Here is a 26,863-nt window from a genome sequence, read left to right as displayed (position 1 = left end):
GCTATCCACAATGCTACCGTGCTGTCCATAAGGACAAATTAATCTACACTCCATTATTGTACCATAATCCATGTACCTATCCAATAGCCGCTTGAAGGCCCCTAATGTTTCCAACTCAACTACTTCCACAGGCAGTGCATTCCATGTCCCCACTACTCTCTGGGTAAAGAACCTACCTCTGACATCCCCCCTATATCTTGCACCATTCACCTTAAATTTATGTCCCCTTGTAATGGTTTGTTCCACCCACGGAAAAAGTCTCTGACTGTCTACTCTATTTATTCCTCCTTATCGAAGGAGTCGATTTACATTGTGCTGTTACTCGGGGGGAGGAGGGGAAAATGTTCGGCGGACGAGGGAGGGACTTTTGCTGAGGGACAGAGAGGAGGTCGGGAGTGGAGGCTGACTGGGGGAGGGCCGGTGGAGGCGTGCGGTGTGGGCTGGAGACTGGCCCAAGAAAGGTGATGGCTGATTGGCGAAGGATAGGAGAGGAGCTCCCCCAATCAGGCTGATCACCTGGAATGTATGAGGGCTAAATAGGCGGGTTAAGAGAGCACCCATGTTCACGCATTTGAGAGGACTGAAGGCGGACTTGGTAATGCTACAGAAGACGCACCTTAGAGCAGCTGATCAGATCAGATTAAGGAAGGGATGGGTCGGACAGGTTTTTCACTCGGGGCTGGACTCGAAGACGAGAGGGGTCGCGATCCTGATTAATAAGCGTGTGGTGTTTGAGGCGGGAAAGATAGTTTCGGATGTGGGAGGCCGGTACATTATGTTCAGTGGGAAATTGGAAGGGCTGCAGTTGCTAATAGTAAATGTGTATGCACTAAATTGGGATGATGTGGAGTTTATAAAGAGGATGCTGGGAAAGGTACTGGACCTAGATTCGCATAAGTTGGTCATGGGAGGGGACCTCAACACAGTTATTAACCCTGGTTTAGACCGGTCAACACGTCCACAACATGTGCCCAGCTCAGCCTGATACAGTTTAAGGTTGTTCACCGGGCTCACATGACAGTGGCTCGGATGAGCAGGTTCTTTGGTGTAGAAGATAGGTGTGCAAGGTGTGCGGGAGGACCAGTGAACTATGTCCACATGTTCTGGACATTGCCAAAGTTTAGGGGATTTTGGCAGGGGTTTGCAGATGTCATGTCCACAGTGTTAAAAACAAGGGTGGCACCGAGTTCAGAGGTGGCGATTTCCGGGGTGTCAGAAGATCCGGGAATCCAGGAGGAGAAAGAGGCAGACATTCTGGCCTTTGCTTCCCAGGTAGCCCAGAGACAGATATTATTAGCTTGGAGGGACTCTAAGCCCCCGAAGTCGGAGACCTGGCTATCCGACATGGCCTGCTTTCTCTTTGGAGAAAATCAAGTTCGCATTGAGAGGGTCACTGTCAGGGTTCGCCCGGAAGTGGCAGCCGTTCGTTGACTTCTTTGCGGAAAATTAACAGCAGAAGGGGTGGTGGTTAGTTCAGCTTAGAGTAGGGGGTTAATAAATATGGGACCTGGAAGGGAGGAAGACGGCTTTTGCACTGTTTACAAAGTCATGTACATTTCTTTTTGTTTTTTGTTGTTGTAAAACCATAAATACCTCAATAAAATGGTTATTTTTTTTAAAAAGTCTTGGGATTGTCTGAAGCTCAAAATGCCAAAGCCCATGCAAGTTGCAGCAGCCATTTTAGTAGTCTGTGTGTTTGCAATTTTTAAAACTAGACTGGAAAGTTCATAATATACAGGGACATGACTAAATACTTCTAGGGGACATTTACTATCTGTTTTTATATTTCTAACAAGCTTTCTCTCGTATGCTAATTTCTCCATAATTTTTTGTCATTCTTTGCTGGTTTTTAAATTTGTCCAATCATCTGTCCTACCACTAATCCTTGCAAAATTGTACTTTTTCCTTAAATTTGCTGCTACCCTGAACTTCCTTAATTGGCCACAGATGTGCATCCTTCTCCTTGAGTCTTTATCACTGAGTGTTATGAAGTTTCTCCTGAAATATCTGCCCTGAATTTCTACTGACCTACTACCCCTTAGCATAATTTCCCTGTTCGCTTTAGACAGCTATCTTCAAATGCTTGTTATTGCCTGTCCTTAGGCTTAAAACACTTGTTTTAGACTGACTCTTCTCTCTGTCAGACCTAATGCGAAATTCAATCGTGTCATGATCACTGCTACCTAGAGGCTCCTTTTCTATGAGGTTAGTAATTATCCCATCTCATTGTACATTACCAGGTCTAGAATAACCTGCTTTCTAGCTGGGTCTAAATCGTTCTGCTCTAAGAAATTGTCCTGAAAGCACTCTATGAGCTCATCTTCTGGGCTATCTTTACCAATATGATTCCTCAATTTACATACAGATTAAAATCACCCATGGTTATTGCTGTACCTTTCTTATAAGCCGTCTTATTTCTTCCTGCATACCCTGTCCTATAGTGTAGTACAGTTAGGGGACCTATAAGCTAGTTCCACAAGTGACTTCTTACATTTGCTATTACATATCTCGCCCAAACTGATTCCACGCCCTGGGCCAGGGTTCTCCGAAATCCCGGCCAAGTGTTGACGCTGGCGTAAACACCGGGGTGGTGCACGCTGGCGTCAACGGGCCTCCTGGCCCAGCGATTCAGCGGTCCTCAGGGGGCCAGCACGACGCCGGAATGCTCCACGCAACTCCGGCACCGATACGTGACCCTGCAGTGCTGGCACGGGTGCACGCATGCGCGTGACGGCCGTTTCCGCGCCAGCACCCACAACATGGCGGAGCCCTACAGCAGGCCCGCGCGGAAGGAGGTAGCCCTCTCCAGATCGCGGGCGCCCACCGATCAGTAGCCCCCGATCGTGGACCTGGAAGCCCAGAAGGTCCCCCAGAAATCTAATCGCACCGACCCCTCCCCAACCAGGTTGGCCACCGTGGCCGCGGGTCCGAGCTCCCGCCAAGTGGTACCAGGTTGGAACCACACCGGCGGGATTTCGGCCGGTCGACTGACCAGCGCCGTGTCGACCACGCGGGCGCGATTGCCGCCGATTCTCCGGTCGCCGAAGAATGGCGCCCCGGCGTCGGAGTTGCATGGCGGGAATTCCCCACGTCACCAGCGATTCTCCGACTCTGCGCAGGCTCGGAGAATCCCGGCCCTGATCTTTAAAAGAAAGGTCATCTCTCATTTTTGTACCGATGCCATCCTTGCCTAAAAATGCTATTCCACCACGTTTTCTTAGCTTCCTGGCCTGCCAAAATGTCAAATACCCTTGAATGTTCAGTTCTCAGACTTGGTTATCTTATGACAGCACCTCTATTTGGCCTCAACATGGAACTGGAGTGATAGACGGGCCAAACTGGGTAAGGATGACTGTTTTCCTCCCTGTTCAACTGTGTGTATTAATTGCAGCAAAAAATAATCAGATAACTAATCTAGCATAGACAAAAATGCTCCTGCCTTTTCACAAGTCTTTGTTTTGTGCATAACCCTTCAGGGAGCGTCCAGAGATGAACGAACTGCTGGGACGATATCCAAGCAACCATTTCTGGGACCAGAACGAACCCAGACTTTTTGTGTGCGAGGCTCTTCTGGCGGTTTCAACCCCAAAGCAGTCAAAGTTGCCTGCAAACACCGAAGCCAATTATTCAGAGTACCAGGTGGGTATTCTGTCAGAAGGTTAAATTCAAGGCTGCATTTGCTGCCAGTATTGTGCATCTGAAGTTGTTTGCTGATGGTAGGCCCAGGTTAACCTTTATAGGCAGCTATGTGCAGCAGGGTGCATGTGACCGCCATTGCAATGTGCCACCAGGCTCATTCATCGTTATCGTTGCTCCTGTCAGCAGGAGGAGAGAATATTATGAATTTCTATCCTGGACTGATCGTGATGGATTTTGAAAACTTTTTCAGGGAGTTGGAAGGGGAGGATTTACACACAGCAAATTCAAGCTAAGAGAAATCTTTGTTTCTTCTGAATTTCTATCCTGGACTGATGGTGATGGATTTTGGAAACCCCTTTTTCAGGGGTTAGAAGGGAAATGTTAGGAAATGGAGCTGGTTTAAATAATTTATATTTGTACTGTGGGTAATAGAAATAAGGTTTAATTTTTAAAACATTTATTTAGAGTACCCAATTATTTTTTTCCAATTAAGGGGTAATCTGGTGTGGCCTATCCACCCACCCTGCGCATTTTTGGGTTGTGGGGGTGAGACCCACGCAGACACGGAGAATATGCAAACTCCAGGGCCGTGTTCGAACCTGGGTCCTCAGCGCCGTAGGCAACAATGTTTTTTTAAATAAATTTAGAGTACCCAATTATTTTTTCCAATTAAGGGGCAATTTAGCATGGCCAATCCGCCCACCCTGCACACCTTTGGGTTGTGGGGGTGAAACCCACACAGACACGGGGAGAATGTGCAAACTCCACACGGACAGTGACTCCACACGGGGTTCGAACCCAAGTCCTCAGCGCCCTAGGCAGCAATGCTAACCACTGTGCCACCGTGCTGCCCAGTAGGCAACAATGTTAACCACTGCCACCATGCCACCCAATAAGGTTTAGGTTTAAGCTTAATTTGTGTTTCTGCAGTTTTGTGCTGAGTCAAGGTTAAAACTTCAGTTAGCCCATGTTAATCAAAGGTGCCTACATGTCTGGGTTTTGGTCATTTTAAACTTTGTCTGCATTATAATTAAAGGTTTATCACATACAACAATTAAAGAGGTAAAAAATCTAAGCTGTTGCTTAGCAACCAGAGGCCCACACTGAAGGGTAGAAGCATTTAGATTCAGTTGGAACCAGGGGAGGTATTCTCCATCGGCCAGCGCTGGAATCGGGAAATACGATTGGGCGTAGAATCGCAGGTCAGCTGAAAGTTGAGGCCGGCGCCGGGAGTCCGACGGAAAGCCATGTTCTGGTGCCTTGACAGCAGTGTGAATGCATTCTATGACGCATGTACATTGGCATATCATTAACGGGCCCATCCCGGTAGTCTCCAGGGCTCCTGTGATGTTCCGCTTCCGCCAGAGGAGTTACCGATGGCGATGTTCACTTGTGGTTTTAAAAATCGGGAAATAGGCACAGTGGCTGCTGAGGGAGAGAGTTGATATAGGTCATGTTCCCAAAGGTGCGACTGTGGGATTTCCGGTCCTGCCGCTGGCATGGCTGGCAGGGTGGAGAGGCCAGGACCGAGGGGGAATAGCAGGGTTGACCAGGGGTAGATACGATTATTTTGAGAGTTTGTGTGAGCGGGGAAGGTGCTAAGGATAAAGAGGGCCCTGTTCCAAAGGCAGAAGGAGGGGTTGGTGTTGCCAAACTTGTTACATTATTATTGGGTGGCGAACGTGGAGAAAGTGAGGCAGGGGTGGGAAGGAGAGGGAGCAGAATGGGTTAGAATGGAGGGAGAATCCTGTAGGGGAACCAGCCTGAGGGTTATGGTGATGGTTGCATTGCCGTTGGCACCAAGGAGATATATGGAGAACTCAATAGTGGAATTCATAGTGAAGGTGTGGAACCAGCTGAGGAGGCATTTTAGGACAAAGAGGGATATTGATGTTAACGCCATTGTGCGAAAACCACAGATTCGTGGTTGGGGGGGGGGGGTTGTATAGACAGTATGTACAGGAAGTGGAGAGAACTGGGGCTGATGAGGATGAGGTGTAGCCATCTGGGATGGCCACTTCCCAGAATACAAAATGGATGCTCGCAATGAATGTAGGGAACTATGGACAATGTTAGGAAAGCAAGCAGGCACAGAGCCTGCATGCATATATTGGAGAAGGCAGCTCCCAGACAAGACTGAAACTATAGGTCAATTAACATATTGATGGCCCATCTCCGGGAACAAAGGAAAGACACTCAAGCAACCGACACAGCTCCAGACATCCCGGCGCCAGTTCCCCAAACCGAAAGCATAAACAAAGCAAGGCCAACAGCCACCTAGGATACGCCCAGCCATCAGGGCACCCACCCCTTTATTGGTCAAGATCAAGATGCGGCCCAATTAAGTGGGGCCAAGTTCAAGGCCCGCCCAAAAGCGCGCGAAGCCCCTTCAGGTATAAGAAGAAACCCCCGCGAGAGAATCGCTCTCTTGTACTCGGCTCTCGAAGCGGAGAGACACGTCCACCAGCTGCACCAGAAGCAAGTAAGTCCAAGGTCAACGCTCACCATCAGACGGACGACCTTAGCTGTTCTCCTGTACCACTTCGAACCCAACGACCTCCGATCCGAACAACGGCTATTGTTCCTCTGACTGAGGGGGCATCCGAAGTTAGCGTTAGAGATAGTTTAGTTTGTAGTATTTTGTGCATGAGTAGATATTACTGTGTGTGTAAATAAATAGTATTGACTTTGAACTAACTAACTGGTGTATTGGTTCTTTGATCAGTATTCGGGTTTGAACCTTGTGGCGGTATCGAGAGATACCTGGCGATTCTAAGTGTAAACAAAATTAGGATTAAGGAAGGTGACCATATTGACCGCCATATTTATAACCAAATAAATATAGCAACATTTACTCTCCTTGTGATCCTCAACGCGAAGCGTGAAGGATCAAATTACTGCATCTTCGTTCTCCTCCTAAGTCGGGCACCCATAAGCAAGGACAGGCACTCCACTACTCTGTCCTATGGATTGAAACTTTTACCTAAATTACTTTATGTACACACATTATTTTTTTTTTTTTTATAAATTTAGAGTACCCAATTCATTTTTTCCAATTAAGGGGCAATTTAGCGTGGTCAATCCACCTACCCTGCACATCTTTGGGTTGTGGGGGTGAAACCCACGCAAACACGGGGAGAATGTGCAAACTCCACACGGACAGTGACCCAGAGCCGGGATCGAACCTGGGACCTCGGCGCCATGAGGCAGCAGGGCTAACCCACTGCGCCACCGTGCTGCCCTTGTACACACATTATTATCAAATTCTATGGGGCGCTATGGCATTCAGGCATGCATTACAAAATTTTAAAAACTGGAACCCCTAACTGTCCTTATCTAAACTACCCTTAATCAATCAAAAGAATTTACAACATTTAAAATTCTTTTAAACTGTACAATAGCAGCAACACGGGTCTCTCTGGCTTGGCAGTCAAGCACAGAGTTTTACATTTCTTCTATTAGAACGAACAAACACACAAAAAACTGATGCACTTTAATTCACTTAAAGGGGTTGGGGGGTTTGTTGAAGTCCGAAAATTGGGGATCTGAATGTGTATACCGGAGTGCGGGAGGCTTTCCTTGGCCATTTTCTGAGTCTTAGGGTCTGAACGACACTGCAGAGTATCGCAAGTACTAATAGTGCTTCTACAACGTAGGACAGGGAATACCAAGTTATGAACTTGTCACACCAGGTCGGTGTACCGGTTACTATCTCAGGGTACGATGTATGGTAGGGGTAGGAAATATTCACGGCCTGTGGGGTAGGGGTCAGGGGGGTCGCATCCGCGCACAACTGTAGGGATCTTGCTAAAATCCAACTGTAGAGCATGATGGCTGCCTTCATCTTTTCTTGTTTCGTCTTCTTGAGGCTTCTGTGGTTCCGGAGTTCTATGGACACGAGCATAATTTCTGTTATTATCTTGTTTAAGATTGCGTATGTCTGTCTGTCCTTTTATTGCCAATTACCCGTTATAATTGGTCACCATCTGTGACTCCCTCATTTTTAAAAAAACCAAATATTTGGGACAAGACAGCCGGAAAAAAAACTGACACAGTACGAGACGTCTCGCAGCCTGTGCAATGTACCATCCCAGTGTTTGAGGATGTAAATAGCATTTGGAAGCAACCTAAGGGTCGCCATAAACAAACAGAAGTTTTGAACTAAAAGTGCCAAAATGGGGTGCGTATGGGCCGCGGCGGGTAAGGATGGGTGGAATCCCCGGGTAGGACGGTGACCAGTGCCGTATGTGCTCTACCCGGGCGTAGCTGACCAGGGGGTCCTCAGGCAGGGCGGGGACCAGTGCCGTTACTCTACTGCCTGAGTGACCGGCAAGAACGGTAAGAATTTGTGGTCGTCATGGGGGTTGCATTTGCTAACTTCTACCTTCAAAGCAGAAGAGCAGTTATGCTCAGTTTGTCTGCGGACAAACTTGTTCCTTTAACTGCCAGTGGGCGTTAAAAGAGTGGTGGCGTGGGGCCATGAAAACTTGAAGTGAACAAACAACATTGACAGTAACAAACATTTAAAACAACAAACTAACATAACAAAATTCGTGCCGGTTCCATCAGAAAAAAGGCACCATAAATCACATTTAGCTTGGGGTGTAACTAGCATATATGGAGTCAGTGTAGTGTGACCGAAGAAGAGAGGAAGGAGGAGAGAAGCAAAAATGAAGTGGCATTGCTGAGGTGTCCCTGCCATGAGAAGTGGTGGGTAAGCGCTCACAGTTTGCATGGGGCAGCTGGGACCTTGCAGCTGCTGTGGGTGGTGTCCTCTCATATACGGGGGCTAGTTTAGCTGGTGGTGGGGGTCTCCTGCAATCTCGGGCGAAGTGTCCTGACTGCCCACAGTTGTAACATGACTCCTGGGGCACATAAGGTGGAGCAGGCTTTCTGCTTCATTGCTCCCTTGGGTATGGTTCCCTGGGTGGGGGGGTCAGGCTGTTGGTGACGATGCTGGTTCAGGGGGCATTGGTGGGCTGATTCCGTTGCTGTTTTGGGGGCGCTTGACATTCTCGTGCGTAATGTCCTAATTGTCCGCAATTGTAACATTCTTGGGATTTAAACTGCTGTGGGCTGTTTCTTCCCTCACTTACCCATGCAGGGTTCTGGTGCGTCCTAACTGGATGCATGTTAGCATCTGCCTGTTCTTCCTCTGCTTTACTTTGAGCTGATTTTCCCTGCATGGACTGTTCCCAAACGCGGAACAATCTCTTCGAAACCCATTTCTCGTTGTGGGCCTCGTCTGAGGGGTTGTAATTTGCACAAGCTCTCTGTCCTGCCTCTGTCGCATGAGAGACTAGGATGCGGGTCCATTTGGCCATATTATCTGGGGACAAATGGGCGCGGGCTAACTCTCCAAACACCATAGTAAAATGTATCCACAAGCGTCCAGCAAACACTGTGGGGTGCTCTGTCTTCTTTTGCCTACATTTGTTTAGGCCTTCTATGGGGTCTCCTTTGTTGTAGCGGATCGAGTCTAGGATCGCTGCATGCATTTCTTGGAGTGTGCCTCCTCCTACATTTTGTGGGTGGGGAAGGGCTACCACGACTGAAGGGTCGAGGCTTAAAACTGTGAGCTTCGCTTGCTCTTTTTCATCCAGGCCGTACATGGTCACCTGCTGTTTTACTCTTGTAAAGAACTGGTGGGGGTCCGATGTGGGTAGGAACGGTGTAATCTTATCGCACGCGTCCCGTAATTGAGTGATGGTTAATGGGGTTGTGTACAGGAAATCTGGGTTTCCTTCTGCTGTGGCCCTGCGCTGTGTGGTTACAGGGTTCATAGGGGTGTGTTCTGCCTGTGCAGTCGGGGGTTGGGGTGCTTTTCGTTTCTGGGGTTTGTCCTGTGTACATGTGCCATGTACATATCTTTGGGCAGTCTTGTTTAACTCCTGCCAATCGGGGCCATTTTCTTGGTCTAATTGGGGTCCACACATGCTCTGGAACCCATTCTGAACAGAAAGCAGAGATTGCAGTTCTGCAATTTGCTTCCGGCACTTTGCATGATCTACCGAGCTCTGCCTTTGTTCCATCGTGGAAGTGTAGAGTGCTCGTAGGGCTGCTTTTAAATCGTTACACTGTTTTTGTAACTGCTCAACTTCTTGTTCTGTTTCATGTCTTATCAAGACCGCACGTTGCGTGTCTTGGTAGGCCATATATTGATACTGAAAGCTGCTCAAATGGGGGAGACAAGATTGGTGTGCCCGTTTGACATCCTCCATCTCCTTGTCCCTCGCCGCTAACTGCTCTCTCAGTTCCCTGTTTTCTTTCTCATACTCCCTCACGTCTCCTTCACTATTCTTATCTCTCTCTTCAGTCTCTCTGCGGAGCGTCCTCACGACCTCCTCTGTGCCTCGCAATTGTGCCAAGCAGGACACGATTGCCATCGGCTTGCGAGCTTTCCTTAAGCTCTTCTTATGAATCTCTGTCAGGTTCTCCCAACAAGAATGCCCTATACTTCCAGGACCTGTTTCATCATTCGCGCAGAATTAGCTCCAAAGGGGCCATCCTTTCCCTTTGAGGTATTTTCTGATTTTCTCTTCCCATACGGGACACTGTCCTACTCTACTGGTCGCTGCAACCTCGAATTCCTGGGGGTTCATAAGACGTTCCATTGCCTTCATTGCCATTTTTCTTGCTATCTCTGGGGTCTCTACTAAGTTTGGAACAGGGGGTGGTAAAGTGGTGATGTAAACACGGGTACGGCTTACGCCAATTTCCAGGCTACAAAACTCCCGACAGTTTTACGCAACAAATTCTCGTAGGTTTAGCTTTTATCCCTGTCAGTGCGCATGCAAATAACACACTTCCGAATTTTGATGGTTTGATCAGTATTGATCTTACGCTTGTGGTTTTTCTTTTCCAATTGGATTCTAATTCAAATTTGGGTTCTCTCGGAGTGAATAGGCCACTTCTAGGTCGAGTCCCATCAGAGTCGCCAGTAAATGTTGCTATATTTATTTGGTTATAAATATGGCGGTCAATATGGTCGCCTTCCTTAATCCTAATTATGTTTACATTTAGAATCGCCAGATATCTCTCGATACCGCCACAAGTTTCAAACCCGAATACTGATCAAAGAGCCAATACACCAGTTAGTTAGTTCAAAGTCAATACTTGCTGCTTGCTTTCCTAACATTGTCCAGAGTTCCCTACATTCATTGTGAGCGTCCATTTTGTATTCTGGAAGTGGCCATCCCAGATGGCTACAGAGGGATCTATACCTGGAAGAGAGGTTTGCTAGTATAGTGGAACTGAGGGAGAGGGTGGAGCTCCCGACAGGAAGCAAGTTTAGATACTTACAGATAAGGGACTTTGCGCGGAGGGTCTGGAAAGAGTTCCCCAAGCTACCGAAGTATGCCTTGTTATAACGACTGCTGCTCCCGGATGTGGGAGGGGAGGGCAGGATCGGAGACATATATGGATGGCTGGGAGAACAGGGGAGTGAGCAGGTGGTGAAGATTAAGGAGGAGGGGGAGCTGGGAGGGGAGATAAATTGGGGAGTGTGGAGCGAGGCGCTATGTAGGGTAAACGCGAATTCCTCATGTGCGAAGTTGAGCCTGATAGAATTCAAGGTGCGAGAAGTTAGGGCAGGGAGCAACAAACTACTACATATGTTCTGGGGCTGTGAGAAGTTGGAGAGATATTGGGCAGGTGTGTTCACGGCACTAATAAAGATTGTGGGGCAAGAGGTCGGGCTGGACCCTATGGTGGCGATATTCAGGATATCCAAGAAGCCGGAGCTGATGGGACGGGAGGAAGGCCGATGTTGTGGCTTTCACCTCTCTGGTTGCCCGGCGAAGTATCTTATTGGAGTGGCGGTCAGCAACGTGACCGGGGTGGCAGTCTGGCTAGGTGACTTGTATGACTTTCTCCATCTGGAAAAGGTTAAATATGAACTTCAGCGGAAGGCTTTGAGGCAAGGTGGAACCTGTTTGTCGTGGGAGGGATGGAGGGGGGTGAAAATGTGGAAACATTTGTACAAACTGTATAATTGTGTGATGAGGAGCATGTTCCTCGGATTGTTCAAGTTTGTAACCTGTTTGAATAAGTTTGGAATAAAATACATTTGTAAAAAAATGATGGCATTTAGCACTGGTCCATGCAACACACCTGGTTGGGGGAGGGGGTCTCACAGTACGTTGAAGACCCCTAGATGGCCAAGGACAGGGCAGGGTGGTACCCTGGTTCTGTCTCACCAGGGCACATTTTCAGTGCCAGGGTGGCACTGCCAAAGGCTGGGGCCTGAGGGTCCATGCTCATGAAAGTGGAGGTGAGGGGATATGAAGGTAGGGGTGTGAAGGGTGGGTATGAAGGGGCCTCCTAAATGTTAAGGGGGTGAAGGGTGGAAGTCCTGAAAGGGGGGTGGTGAAATGCAGGGGTGAGGAGGCCTGAAAAAGAGGGAGCCGTCATTGATCTCATAGCAGGGTGTCCTCATTTGTGGGTGTGTGGAGTAATGCCCATGTGTGGGCATTGTGACATTGCCTATGGGTGCGGGTTTGGGGGACTCTCAAGCTCACTTAGAAATCGGGGCACTCTTTCCAAATGGTGGCCCTATCTCTGAGGAGCCTGTCTCGCCACCAAGTTCAGCTCCCCATCGCTGAAAAATTTCTAAGTGTGGGCTAGACCTGGGAGAAACTCCCCTCGGCCCAAATAATGACACAGTGTGGGCAAATAATAATAATCTTTATTGTCACAAGTAGGCTTGCATGAACAGTGCAGTGAAGTTACTACGAAAAGCCCAGTCGCCACATTCCAGTGCCTGTTCAGGTACACCGAGGGAGAATTCAGAAAGTCCAATTCACCTAACAGCACGTCTTTCTCGACTTGTGGGAGGAAACCATAGCACCCTGAGGAAACCCACGAAGGGAGGGGAGGCCCTGACAGTCGGTCAAAAGCGACACTGACGTGGTGAGGGTATAGGCCGTGGTCAGTCATGCTCTGGAAATGGAAGGGTACCTGAGCTGTGATGAGCGCTCATTGCCGGATACGGTATACGACTGGCTGCCTCCAGGTCCGGTGTGGCCTCCGGCTCCTGAGTATCCCCTGCCGCTGGGTCTTCCATGGATGCTGTTCCTCTTTGCTACTGGAGTCTTAGCTCCTCCATACCGGCTTCATACAGATATTGCTCGGTTACTTCCGAGGAATATATTGCTTGGTTACCTCCGAGGAATGAGAGAGAGTGGCGGGGGTGGGTGCGGGGGGGGGAAATCTGTGACTTTGGGGGGGGGGGGGGGGGGGGAATCTCGTGCTGCATTGTTTCATTGTGGTCTAATACTATTCCCCACTAGCATATTGGTGTGCGCCTATAGGGAACAGCATTCTTAGTGACTCCATTATATGGAGTTGATCCATTCTCAGTCCTCAGAGTGGAACCTTCCTGTGGTTCCTGCGTTGTTCTAACTTGTTTTCCTTTGTACCCTCCCATTAAAACAGGTGAATGCTGTGGTGGTATCATTCTTCATCACACAGGAACATGGCCTCCTGTTGCAGGACAGTTTCCCCAAGGCAGTGACCCATGAGGCCTTGATGGGGCTGGAGGTTCCCTATTATTATTTCTCCAAGAAGGTACAGAGAATGGTGGAGTACTAACAAAATCTGCATTTGACCATTCAATGTCAGAAAAAGATTTAAAATTTTTTATTAGGAACTGTGCTATAAAAATACCGTGATGTGTGGAATGGCTATTTACAGTTTGCTGATCTATACAACTAAATAGTAACAATTTAGCCCAAAGTTATAATTGAGAGAGTAAAATTTTGCTTCCTTTCTCTCTTTATAACAGCGCTGTACCTGCCCTGAGATTGCTTGATGGGACAGTTTAGAAGTATTACTCTGTACTTAACCCATGCTGTAGCTGCCCTGGGAGATTTTTTTTTTTTAAATAATTTTTATTGGAATTTTTTACAGAAAATATAATAATATAACAAGTATAGCAACAAGCAGTAATATGCAACTAATAGCCCCATAACACCCACAATTCCCCCCATACCATAACATCACATGTATCACACTCCCCCCACCCCCCCCCAACAAGAGAACTTAACCATAAATTAAGATTAAATAAATCAAATTTAAACAAAATAAGCAAACATAATCAACGCCCCCCCCCCCCCCCCCCCCCCCCCCAGCCCCCCCGGGTTGCTGCTGCTACTGTCCCAGTACCCTATCGTTGAGCCAGAAAGTCGAGGAAAGGTTGCCACCGTTTAAAGAACCCTTGCACCGATCCTCTCAGGGCGAATTTAACCTTCTCAAGCTTAATGAAGCCCGCCATGTCATTGATCCAGGTCTCCACGCTTGGGGGCCTCGCGTCCTTCCACTGTAGCAAAATCCTTCGCCGGGCTACTAGGGACGCAAAGGCCAGCACACTGGCCTCTTTCGCCTCCTGCACTCCCGGCTCTACCCCAACCCCAAAGATCGCGAGTCCCCATCCTGGCTTGACTCTGGATCCCACCACCCTTGACACCGTCCTCGCCACCCCCTTCCAGAACTCCTCCAATGCCGGGCATGCCCAGAACATATGGGCATGGTTTGCTGGACTCCCCGAGCACCTGACACACCTATCTTCACCCCCAAAGAACCTACTCATCCTCGTCCCAGTCATGTGGGCCCTATGCAGTACCTTGAATTGGATGAGGCTAAGCCGCGCACACGAGGAGGAAGAATTTACCCTCTCCAGGGCATCAGCCCATGTCCCGTCTTCGATCTGTTCCCCCAGTTCCCCCTCCCACTTCGTTTTCAGCTCCTCTACTGACGCCTCTTCCACCTCCTGCATAAGCTTGTAGATATCGGATATCTTCCCCTCCCCGACCCAGACCCCCGAGAGCACCCTGTCACACACCCCCCTCGCGGGGAGCGCAGGGAATCCCTCCACCTGCCGTCTAGCAAATGCCTTTACCTGCAGATATCTAAACATGTTTCCCGGCGGGAGCCTAAATTTCTCCTCCAACTCCCCCAGGCTCGCAAACCTTCCGTCGATAAACAGGTCCCTCAGCTGTCTAATGCCCGCTCTATACCATCCCCGAAATCCCCCATCCATGTTCCCCGGGACGAACCTATGGTTCCCCCCTAACGGAGCCTCCATCGAGCCCCCCACTTCTCCCCTATGTCGCCTCCACTGCCCCCAAATCTTGAGGGTAGCCGCCACCACCGGACTCGTGGTATACCTCGTGGGAGGGAGTGGCCACGGCGCCGTTACCAGGGCCCCCAGGCTTGTATCCCCACAGGACGCTCTCCATCCGTTTCCATGCTGCCCCCTCCCCCTCCATCACCCACTTACGCACCATCGACACGTTGGCCGCCCAGTAGTACCCCGAGAAGTTGGGCAACGCCAGCCCCCCCCCCCTCTCTACTCCGCTCCAAGAAGACCCTCTTCACCCTCGGGGTGCCATGCGCCCAAACAAATCCCATGATGCTGCTGGTCACCCTTTTAAAAAAGGCCCTAGGGATAAAGATGGGCAAGCACTGGAAGAGGAACAAGAACCTCGGGAGAACCGTCATTTTGACGGATTGCACTCTGCCCGCCAGCGATAGCGGCACCATGTCCCACCTTTTAAATTCCTCCTCCATCTGTTCCACTATTCTGGTGAAGTTAAGCTTATGCAGAGCCCCCCAACTCCTGGCCACCTGCACCCCCAGGTACCTGAAACTCTTCACTGCCCTCCTGAAGGGGAGCCTCCCAATTCCCTCCTCCTGATCTCCCGGGTGCACTACAAATACCTCGCTCTTTCCTAAGTTCAGCTTATAGCCCTAGAAGCCCCCAAATTCCGCTAACAGCTCCATCACCCCCGGCATTCCCCCCTCTGGGTCCGCCACATATAACAGCAGGTCGTCCGCATACAGCGATACCCGGTGCTCCTCCCCACCCCGCACCAGACCCCTCCACTTCCCTGACTCCCTCAACGCCATGGCCAGCGGTTCAATCGCCAGTGCAAAGAGCAGGGGGGACAGGGGACACCCCTGCCTGGTCCCACGATAAAGCCTAAAATACTCCGATCTCCTTCCATTTGTGACTACACTCGCCATCGGCGCCGCGTAAAGCAGCCTCACCCATTTGATGAATCCGTCCCCAAATCCAAACCTCTCCAGCACCTCCCACAGGTACCCCCACTCAACTCTATCAAACGCTTTCTCTGCGTCCAGTGCCACCACTATCTCCGCCTCCCCCTCCACTGCCGGCATCATGATAACATTGAGCAGTCTCCGCACATTCGTGTTGAGCTGCCGCCCCTTGACAAATCCTGTCTGATCTTCATGAATTACCTCTGGCACACAATCCTCTATCCTGGTAGCCAGGATCTTCGCCAGCAATTTAGCGTCTACGTTAAGGAGCGAGATAGGCCTATATGATCCGCACTGCACTTATCCTGTTTTAGGATCAAAGAGATCAGTGCCCGCGACATCGTCGGGGGCAAAGCCCCCCCCTCCCACGCCTCATTGAAAGTTCGCACCAGCAGGGGACCCACCAGGTCCACATATGTTTTGTAAAATTCTGCCGGGAACCCGTCCGGCCCCGGGGCCTTACCTGACTGCATTTGCCCGATCCCCCTGACTAGCTCCTCCAACTCTATCGGCGCCCCCAGCCCCTCTACCAGCCTCTCTTGAACCCTTGGGAAACAGCCTGTTCATGAAGCTCTCCATCCCCTCTCTCCCCCTCGGAGGTTCCGACCGGTACAATCCCTCGTAAAAGTCCCTAAAGACCCCGTTTACTTCTGTCCCCTTCTGCACTACATTTCCACCCCCATCCTTCACTCCCCCAATTTCCCTAGCCGCATCTCGCCTACGGAGCTGATGCGCCAACATCCTGCTCGCCTTCTCTCCATACTCATATACCGCGCCCTGCGCCCTCCTCCACTGTGTCTCCGCCTTTCTGGTGGTCAACAAGTCAAAATTGGCCTGCAACCTGCGCCGTTCTCCCAGCAACCCTTCCTCCGGTGCCTCCGCATATCTCCTGTCCACCTCCAGAAGCTCTCCCACCAGTCTCTCCCTCTCCTTCCTCTCCCTCCTTTCCCTGTGGGCCCGGATGGAGATCAGCTCCCCCCAGATCACTGCTTTCAGAGCCTCCCAGACCATCCCCACCTGGACCTCCCCCGTATCGTTGGTATCCAGATACCCCTCAATGTTTCTCCGAACCCTCTTACACACCTCCTCCTCCGCCAGCATCCCCACATCCAGGCGCCAGAGCGGGTGCTGGTCCCGTGCCTCCCCCATCTCCAGGTCAACCCAGTGCGGGGCATGGTCCGAAATCGCTATGGCCGAATACTCGGCATCCTGCACCCTCGGGATCAATCCCCTGTTCAGGACAAAAAAGTCTATCCAGGAATAAACCCTATGGACGTGAGAGAAAAAGGAATACTCCCGCGCTCTCAGTCTCCCAAACCTCCAGGGATCCACCCCTCCCATCTGGTCCATGTATCCCCTCAGCACTTTGGCCGCCGCCGGTCTCCTACCCATCCTTGAACTGGACCGGTCCAGTGTGGGATCCAGCACTGTGTTAAAATCTCCCCCCATGATCAGGCCCCCTGCCTCCAGGTCCGGGATGCGGCCCAACAATCGCCTCATGAAGCCAGCATCATCCCAATTCGGGGCATATACGTTCACCAGCACCACCTTCTCTCCCTGCAGCCTACCCCTCACCATGATGTATCTGCCCTCCTTGTCCGACACCACCTCATCCGCCTCAAACGCCACCCTCTTCCCCACTAGAATCGCCACCCCCCGGTTCTTCGCATCCAATCCTGAATGATAAACCTGCCCCCCCCCACCCCTTCCTCAGACGGACCTGGTCCGCCACCTTCAGGTGGGTCTCCTGGAGCATAGCCACGTCCGCCTTCAACCCCCTTAAATGGGAGAACACTCTGGTTCTCTTAACCGGCCCGTTCAGCCCCCTCACGTTCCAAGTAATCAGCCGGATCAGAGGGCAACCCGCCCCCCCCTCCCCCGCCGACTAGCCATAGCTTGGCAGATGTTTGCCCCAGGCCAGCACACCCCGCTCGACCCGTTCCCCATGGCGATAGCGCCTCCCCTCTTCCCCCCCGGCCCCCATCGGCTCCTTCCTAGTCGTTCCGCCCTGGGAGATTTTGACATCTCATGACATACTAACACATCCAACTTAAACATGGGTTACTCATTTTCCTGTTGATTTTACCCTGCATCATAGACTAAGAATTGAAACTGATTTATTGTTCCATTTTGTTGAATGAAATGTGGACTTGGACTGAAATATAACTTTCAAACTAAGAGCAGTCCTAGCCAAAAAGGGAATGCAAATTTAAGTGATGTCAAGTGATCGTGATATCAAGTCGGAACCGTCCACATCGATATTATGCTTTCCACCTTGGTACAGTTTCCAACCGATGAAAGGAATTGATTTACTAATGTTGGCTCTTTGGAGTTTCCAGTGAATCAGGCATTGTGGACCAGAACAATCTTAACCGAGTTGATCTCTGATTAAAATGTGAAAGCAGCTTGTTTTGCTGCTCTCTTGAGACTTCACTATTGGTCCTATCCCTAAGTGTGTAATTTTTATTCCAAGGCAACGGCTTGGAAAGTAATCCTCCTTAAATGGCACTGTGCATTCTGCTATGCATATTGAACAGTGAAGGAGATTGTACAAAAAAAGCAACCTAACATTTCTGTTGCCTGTTGCTTGATCAGCATATGATGGTTGGGCTGAATGGCTTATCTCTGCGCCATATATGTATTCCCAGCCTTCATTCTAGTTTCCCCATTTTTAAAAGATCTGCTGAAAGTCACTGAAGTGTGGGTTTTGACCCTGCAAACTGAGATATCAATACATCAGACATGATGCTGAGCTATACAACATAGGAAAGTGGGGGTTCAATGCCCGGACTGTATTTAGATGCGTGCCAATTGTTGATCAGTCAGCTGGCACTGGCTTTGGATAAACTTGCACAATGCTGGGCTCTGTGGAACTGCACCCAGCAAAAGTCAGCGCCCTCAGGAGAGAAAGGAAGGGAAATGAGAAAATAAAGCAGAGTTTTTTGTTTGCCCTCACTAATCTCTTCAATGAATTTATTTGTTTAATTCTAGTCAGGAGAGACCAAGAATGACTCTGAGCCAATGCCAGGCTCTTCTTCCATTGCACAGATGGTAGCAAAGAGGCCCCTGCGAGATTTTGTTGGGCTGGAAGATTGTGACAAGACAACACGTGATGCTATGCTGAATTTCAGCTTTTATTTAACTATAGGGGACATGGACGAGGCTTTTAAATCAATTAAACTCATCAAGAGGTGAGGCCATTTCTTTTTCTAAAATAATCTGTGAACTGTTTTATGACTTTTGGATGGCACATTGCAAGATTATTGGTATACTATAATAGGAGAGTGATTGTAGAGCACAGTGATACAGAGAATCTGGGTGTCCTGGTATTTGAATCACAAAATATATGCAGGTATAACAAGAAAGGCAAATAGAATGTTGGTATTTATTACAAGGGGAACGGAATATAAAAGGATGGAACTTTTACCGTATCTGTACAAGAACTTGGTGAGACCAAATCTGGAGAACTGGATAAAGTTTGGCTTTCGTTATTTACAAAAGTATATAATTGCATGAGAAGCAGTTTGACGAAGGTTCATTGGACTCATTCCTGGGATGGAAGGTTTCTCTTGTGAACAAAGGCTGAATAGGTTGGGCCTATACCCATTGGGATTTAGAAGAATGAAAGGTGATCTTATTGAAACATATCAGATCCTGAGGGATTTTGGTGGGGTGGATACCGAGAGGATGCTTCCACTTGTGGGAGAGACTAGAACCAAGGGGCATAGTTCACGAATTAGAGGTTTACTGTTTAAGATGGAAATAAGGGTAGTTAGTATGTGGAATGCTTTTCCCAGAAAGCAGTGGCGGTTTTGAATTTATTCAAGGCAGAATTAGACAGATTTTTGACAGACGAGGAGTCAGGGTTATGAGGGCAGCAGGTGACAAAGTGAATTTAGATCACAGCCAGATCAGGCCTGATCTTATTGAATAGTGGAACAGACTTGAAGGGCTGAATGGCCTCCCCTGCTCCTTTTTTTTTCCCAGTTAAGGGGCAATTTTGCATGGCCAGTCCACCTACCCTGCACATCTTTTGGGTTGTGGGGGCAGGACCCATGCAGACAGGGTGCCTACTCCTGCCCCTAAATCTTATGTCCCCATATTTGATTTGCTGGACTGTAATGTTTAGCAAGAAGTCTTACAACACCAGGTTAAAGTCCAACATGTTTGTTTCAAACACTGGTTTCGGAGCACTGCTCCTTCCTCAGGAGAATGAAGAGGTATATTCCAGAAACATATATATAGGCAAATTCAAAGATGCGAGACAATGCTTAGAATGCGAGCATTTGCAGGTAATTGAATCTTTACAGATCCAGAGATAGGGGTAACCCCAGATTAAAGAGGTGTGAATTGTCTCAAGCCAGGACAGTTGGCAGGATTTTGCAAGCCCAGCCAGATGGTGGGGGATGAATGTAATGCGACATGAATCCCAGGTCCCGGTTGAGGCCGTACTCATGTGTGCGGAACTTGGCTATAAGTTTCTGCTCGGCGATTCTGCATTGTCGCGCATCCTGAAGGCCGCCTTGGAGAACGCTTACCCGGAGTTCAGAGGCTGAATGCCCTTGACTGCTGAAGTGTTCTCCGACTGGAAGGGAACATTCCTGCCTGGTGAATGTCGTGCGATGCCCGTTCATTCGTTGTTGCAGCGTCTGCATGGTCTCGCCAATGTACCACGCTTCGGGACATCCTTTCCTGCAACGTATGAGGTAGACAACGTTGGCCGAGTCGCACGAGTATGTACCGCGTACCTGGTGGGTGGTGTTCTCACGTGTAATGGTGCTATCCATATCGATGATCTGACATGTCTTGCAGAGATTGCCATGGCAGGGTTGTGTGGTGTCGTGGTCGCTGTTCTGAAGGCTGGGTTGTTTGCTGCAAACAATGGTTTGCTTGAGGTTGCGTGGTTGTTTGAAGGTAAGTAGTGGGGGTGTGGGGATGACCTTGGCAAGATGTTCATCTTCATCGATGACGTGTTGGAGGCTGCGAAGAAGATGACGTAGTTTCTCCGCTCCGGGAAAGTACTGGACGACGAAGGGTATTCTGTCGGTTTTGTCCTGTGTTTGTCTTCTGAGGAGGTCGATGCGGTTTTTTGCTGTGGCGCGTTGGAACTGTCGATCGATGAGTCAAGCGCCATATCCCGTTCGTACAAGGGCATCTTTCAGCGTCTGTAGATGTCTGTTACGCTCCTCCTCGTCTGAGCAGATCCTGTGTATACGGAGGTCTTGTCCATAGGGGATGGCTTCTTTAATGTGTTTAGGGTGGAAGCTGGAGTAGCGAAGCTTTACCGCAAGCCCATGGATAACCTTGCAATGCTCCACCTGTCCTCGCACCCGAAAAATCTACTCATCCTCGATCCAGTCATGTGGGCCCTATGCAGCACCTTGAACTGTATGAGGCTAAGCCTCGCACAGGAAGAGGAGGAATTCACTCTCTCCAGGGCATCCGCCCACGTCCCCTCCTCAATCTCCTCATCCAGCTCCTCTTCCCATTTACCCTTCAGTTCCTCCACCGAGGCCTCGTCTACCTCCTGCATTACCCGGTATATGTCCGAAATCCTCCCTCCTCCAACCCACACCCCCGAGAGCACCCTGTCCCCTACCCCACGTGGGGGCAACAAGGGGAACCCCTCCATCTGCCGCCTGGCAAACGCCCTAACCTGCATGTACCGAAACATGTTCCCCGGGGGAGCCCAAACTTCCCCTCTAACTCCCCCAAGCTCGCGAACCTCCCCTCCACAAACAGGTCCCTCAACCTCCTAACCCCTGCCCTGTGCCAGCCCAGAAATCTGCCATCAATGCTCCCTGGGACAAACCGATGGTTCCCCCGTATCGGGGCCCCATGCCTTCTTTTTAAACACATCCACTTCAATGTCCTCCTCCTCTGAGGAGATGTGTAGCTCCTCCCTGTTAGCATTTGGTAAATCATCCTTTGCAGTACTAGGATGTGCAGGGCGCAGCAAACAACAACGATACAGGACATCCTCTGTGGTGAGTATTTGATTGATAAAACATCTGAAACACATCTTAAAGAGGCAAGTAGCCTGCTCTGTTAAGGACCACGTGGCTGAATGGGCAGCATAGTATCTCTCCTCAGGTGCACTCTGTGGGTGATGAATGAACATCACAACAATTAGTCTTGTCTTTACACCTTATTACTCTATGTGCCGACGGCCCTCGAGGATCTGTGACACCTATGAGTGACTCATGGTGTAAGGATTGTGCAAACTCCCCGAGTACCTCGCACAATCATGCATGATCTTCTTTCTGTGAATGCAGCTGGATGCTTCGAGAGTGAAATCCTTTTCTAATAATGAATCTCACGGGCTGCTGCCAGGGAGCTCTCAAGGCCACGTGTGTAGTTGATGGCACCCTGCACTTATAGAAAGCCTGCAATCACAGCGAATCCGATAGCTCTGGTAGCCTGGCTTGCATCATCTATGCTGAACTGCACGTAATGATGAGCTTTATTGAAAAGGGCACTGGTCATTATGTGTCATTGATTGTGAGATTTCGCAGTGATCCCCAGTGAAGCCCTGGAAGGATCCACTAGCAAATGCAATGGAAACCTTAACGGCAACCGGCATTGGATGGCCTTCTAATTCATGTGACATGAGTTCCAATGGAGAATGTGAGAAATGTAAGCTACCACATCTTTAGATAAGTGAAGGCATCTGCGACACTGTCTTTCACTCATCCCCATGTGTCAGCTGTATCCCCTATAGATACCAATTATCTTTTTGGATTTGGGCCCTCCTCATCAGCATCTTTGTCTTCTTGCGGCCCCACTAGCTCTTGTTCCTCAGGGTGGTGGTCTTTCCTTGAGCTATGCCAAACAGCAGGGTCCCTTTTCTCCTCACCTGTATCAAAGTTATCAAGAAAGCAGTGTTCCCTGCAATCTGCGTTCCCCACTCCTTTTATCTTTGGATGAATAGGTTTGAGATATAATTTCACCCTCTTTTTGAATGCTATCCCTCCATCTCCAAGCCAGGAAGCCTGTGTAAAGCCCTTGACCTGCCCTCCGTCTAGACATGACATCTCTGGGCCACCCCTTGCAGATAAAGTGCATCCTGGAGGGTCCACAGTTGACTGAGCATCCCTCTCCAACTTGGATACACAGGGTCTTGATCAGGGTGAATACTCCCTTATGCTATAACCTGCAGTCAGGCTATTGTTGTCAGCTTGTCTCCATTAGCCTAGACACTAACCTGGGCCTTGTTTGTAGTGTGCATGTAGCTTCTGTCCAAAGCCATTGCCTTTGATTGTTTGATCCTCCTTTCCTTTTTACATGCCTCTATCAGGAACAGATGCCAATCAATCCAACTCAAATGTAGCCCCAAAACTTAATAGATTCTCGCATGAATGTGCACCACTAGTAAAGGAGCAATATTCCTTAAATGGACAAGTACTCAGCTGGCCCTTGTTCTCCACGTCTTGAGCAGATAATTAATGGGGTGCCCCTTCAATCGACCCAAAATAGTAGTTGTGAACTCCTCCCACATACGTTAAGACCCTCCCATATCGTTTTTTCCCAGCTTGTTTTTCCAACTGTGCATTATTAAGTGAAAGCGAAGATGCTACGCCTAATCTTTGAGTGCGACCAACACCTTCCAACCTCCGCCTGTCATTCGTGGCCACAGCCACGGATAGTCTGTTCAATATGCCCCCAACAACATGGCCTCAGCCCTAGGACAGTCTCTGACTCCTCCTTCGAGAGTCTCTTGCACCAGGAGAGTCTTTCACTACTCACTCTGTTCCCTGACCCACCTCCAACATTCCTGCCTCTGTCATGTCCCTCCCCCCAAATAGTCGTGCTTCCATTTTCCCCTTCCCTGCTGGTCTTGCCTCCCATGCCCAGCCTTGGCACAGCTTATGAAACATGCACCTGAAATCTCACTGTAATGCTCTTAAGAGTAGAACGGTAGGGAAAGCAGCATCTACATACCTCACCGTTATTGATAAAGTGAAGCTCACCAGGGTGCACGCCAGTTGTATATAGTTGACAAACAGATTGTTTAATTATCCGCCGGTGGGGTGCTTAATTTGGAGGCCTAACGTAATTCTGGCCAGTGGCATTTTAATGTGCATTTATAAAATGCAAATATGGCTCCTGACATAGATCGGGAAATTCGACCCACCTTTTCGACCTGTCTTTAACCCACAGTCGAAGGCAGGAGAACAAAATTCCAAACTAATTTCATGCAGGCAGAAGACTGCCATTTTGCCATCACTGCAAATGTTGTGCCCCTGCCTGCCAAGATTCCTGCCACAGGCAGGAGCAGAAAATTCTACCCTGTGTATACTGTACATTAAACTTATTATTCAGAATACACTCTGAAAAATCTGGAAAAAGTCGTGCAGTAAATAGGGACTCAGAATTAACTTGATTGTATAGATTTTATTTAAAGAAATGCATGGATTTTAAATTAAATGCACAGGAGAAACTAAGATGATGCAGCAACAACAACCAAAGGTGTTCCTAAATATTTTAGTAACAGCTACTCTGTACCAGACTTGTAACTGCACTTGAAAAAGTAACATAAAATACTGTGAAGAAGCAACCGTTTTGTGTATCAAATATACTTTTTGTATCCCACAGCTTTCAGATTGCAGTACATGCAGTTAAGTTAATAACAGATTTAAGGGCAGTTCCCAAGAGCCAATTTGACCCCTGCTGTCTTAGACCATTCCTCAATTCAGATATAATATATTTAGGTTTTTTGGTAACATAGCAGAACAGTGAAAGCAACCATTACCCAGAACAGCACTTGGTAGATGCTGGTTTTGATTAGTGTTGGTCAGACAGCTCACAGTGTAGATTAAAGTACGTAAACATGCAGCATGGAAGAGTTTATACCAAAGCTGTATATAACTAACTCAGTTGGATTTTTCATAGAATAAATGAGCTGCATGAGTGTCTAGTCATGTGTTCCTCGTGATGAGGAACCATGCCTCCTATATAATGGCCACTGCACTTCCATGGGTTTGTTTTTAACATTGATGCTCCTGTTAATGTACTTTTTTATTCACTTGTGGTGTGTGAGTCGCTGGCAAGACCAGTATTTATTGACCATCCGTAATTGCCCTCGAGAAGGTGGTGGTGAGCCAGCTTAAACAGCTAGAATCGGGGAGAGAGTTACAGGATCTTGACTCCCTCAATAATGAAGTAATGGTGATATATTTCCAAGACAGCTTGGTGTGTGCCTTGGAGGGGAAATTGCAAGTGGTGGCGATTGGATAATTGTGTAAGGTGTGAACCTCAGTTCTCAGTGTATGCTCCCAAGCATTGTTTCACTCCAGGAGCACTGAAGGTGAAAATGTGTCCCTGAAGGTGAAGCCCTTTTGAGACATTTCAATGAGATGAGATTATAAATACCAGTGTTAACTTTATTGGATGCTTACATACTTTCACACAATGTTAGGAGACAAATTCACACAGTATTCCCGAGGTGGAACTGGTATTTGGTGTTTGTGATGATGTGTGTGGGAATACTAGAATAACGTGTGCCATCTACTGATAATTTGAAGTTGTTTACACTCTTTTGTTTTAAAATGGAATGAAGAATAAACAACAAAATGGAACTTCAATTCAACAAAAAAAATGAAGATATTACCAGCTTGGGAATTAGAATGGCCCTATTAAAATCAAAAGTTGTGGTATTTCCATATAGTTTGGTTAATCCACATTTGAAAAGGTCCCTATTTGCTGAAATATGCAATGAGCTTTCATTCTCATACTTATTATTTGAATGTAGTGTCTTAATATCACAGCGCTGAAATGGCCTATCACCTGTCTGTTGTGTGTTAAACAACCAGATGAATTTGAACACTCCAACCTACCATTGACAGGTATGAATTTGATCAGTGTTCAGTTGAATGAAGTGGGATACTGAAGCAATGATGTCACAAACTGTAAAACATAATGGATGAAGTTATGTGAAATATTCAGACTGTATCTGCTTAAATTGCAGTTACAGATTCTTTTTCAAGTCTATTATGTCTGGAAAGAGCATTTTGAAACCAGTAATGCTAGTGAAATACTGGGACTAACAGGTCTGGCATGGGTAGTGATGGTCTTCATTTGAAGTTCTAAATGAAGACTTATACATTGGAGTCACCTGGTTTGTATGATTTCTTTTTCTCACTATAGAACATTGTTGCTGGTACATTGCACAAACTATGTGAGGGAGGTGTTAAACATCACAGTAGAGTGAATATGGGTTCTAGGGTTCACCACCAATACAATAACTCCAAGTTTCACTGGCAAAAAATAGCGCACTAATTCTACCAATATCGTAAAACCCAACTGAATAAAATTATTTCCAGCACTTGGAAGTTTGCTATTTCAGTCCGTGTGTTATGCTGTGCATTATGGAGAGTAATGGACCCAATTATCCTGAAAAAAGTTTAAAGGAACACCTGTTTCCCAAGAGCTAAGGTGAGAGAGATCTGTGAAGCTGGATCTCCAAGCACATTGATATTTGAGCTTTAAGCTTCCCCGGAGTTTCTGGAGCCTTCCCAAAGACACATCCTGGAATTGCCCATCCAACTGTTTCCATGAAAGCTAGGTGGGAAGGGATGTTCCGGCCTCCTTTTTCTGCAGCTTTTCCTGTGATGCATTCAAAGACAGCTCTTGTCCCCTACTCACCTCTCGGACTGGTGGGTTGGAGAAAGGTAGGCCAATGGTGGTTAAGTTCCTGTGTTGCCTTTAAGGATGTTAGGCCAGGAGTAGGCAAGAGGCCTTCCAAGTTGCTAATCCCAACAGTAGCCAGAATATCCTGACTACGACTTCTCTTTTATGGTAGATCCTGCCCATGTTCTGGCCTTTGCGTCCCTAGTAGCCCGGCGGAGGATTCTTCTTCAGTGGAAGGATGCGAGGCCCCCAAGCATAGAGGCCTGGGTCAATGATATGGTGGGGTTTCTTAAATTAGAGAAGGTGAAATTTACCCTACGGGGATCAGTGCAGGGGTTTTTCAGGAGGTGGCTGCCATTTCTGGATTTCCTGGCAGAACGATAGGAAAAGGCCAGCAGCAGCAGCCTGGGGGGGGTGTTTCGTTGTTTTGGACCGAAGGGACGGGCATAGTTCTATGTAGTTCTATGCTAATGGCGGGCGTTGATTTACTTCTTTCTCTATGTATACACGGGGGGGGGGGGGGGGGTTTGTGCGA

The 26,863-nt window shown here is 48.4% G+C and overlaps 1 protein-coding gene across 1 annotated transcript in view; it reads left to right on the top strand.

Moving 5' to 3' along the window:
• ift140 (intraflagellar transport 140 homolog (Chlamydomonas)) overlaps window positions 1-26,863 on the top strand; it is a 174,426-nt gene that overhangs the window by 46,109 nt on the left and 101,454 nt on the right. The window contains exons 16-18 of the mRNA XM_038820731.1: window positions 3,477-3,639; window positions 13,075-13,206; window positions 18,691-18,890. Coding sequence (XP_038676659.1) covers window positions 3,477-3,639; window positions 13,075-13,206; window positions 18,691-18,890 — 495 coding nt within the window. The remainder of the gene's footprint in view (window positions 1-3,476; window positions 3,640-13,074; window positions 13,207-18,690; window positions 18,891-26,863) is intronic.

Source organism: Scyliorhinus canicula, chromosome 15, assembly GCF_902713615.1.
Source record: "Scyliorhinus canicula chromosome 15, sScyCan1.1, whole genome shotgun sequence".
Classification (NCBI taxonomy): Eukaryota; Metazoa; Chordata; class Chondrichthyes; order Carcharhiniformes; family Scyliorhinidae; genus Scyliorhinus; species Scyliorhinus canicula.
Note: the sequence above shows the minus strand (reverse complement) of the source record. Positions and strands in the feature narration are given on the sequence as shown.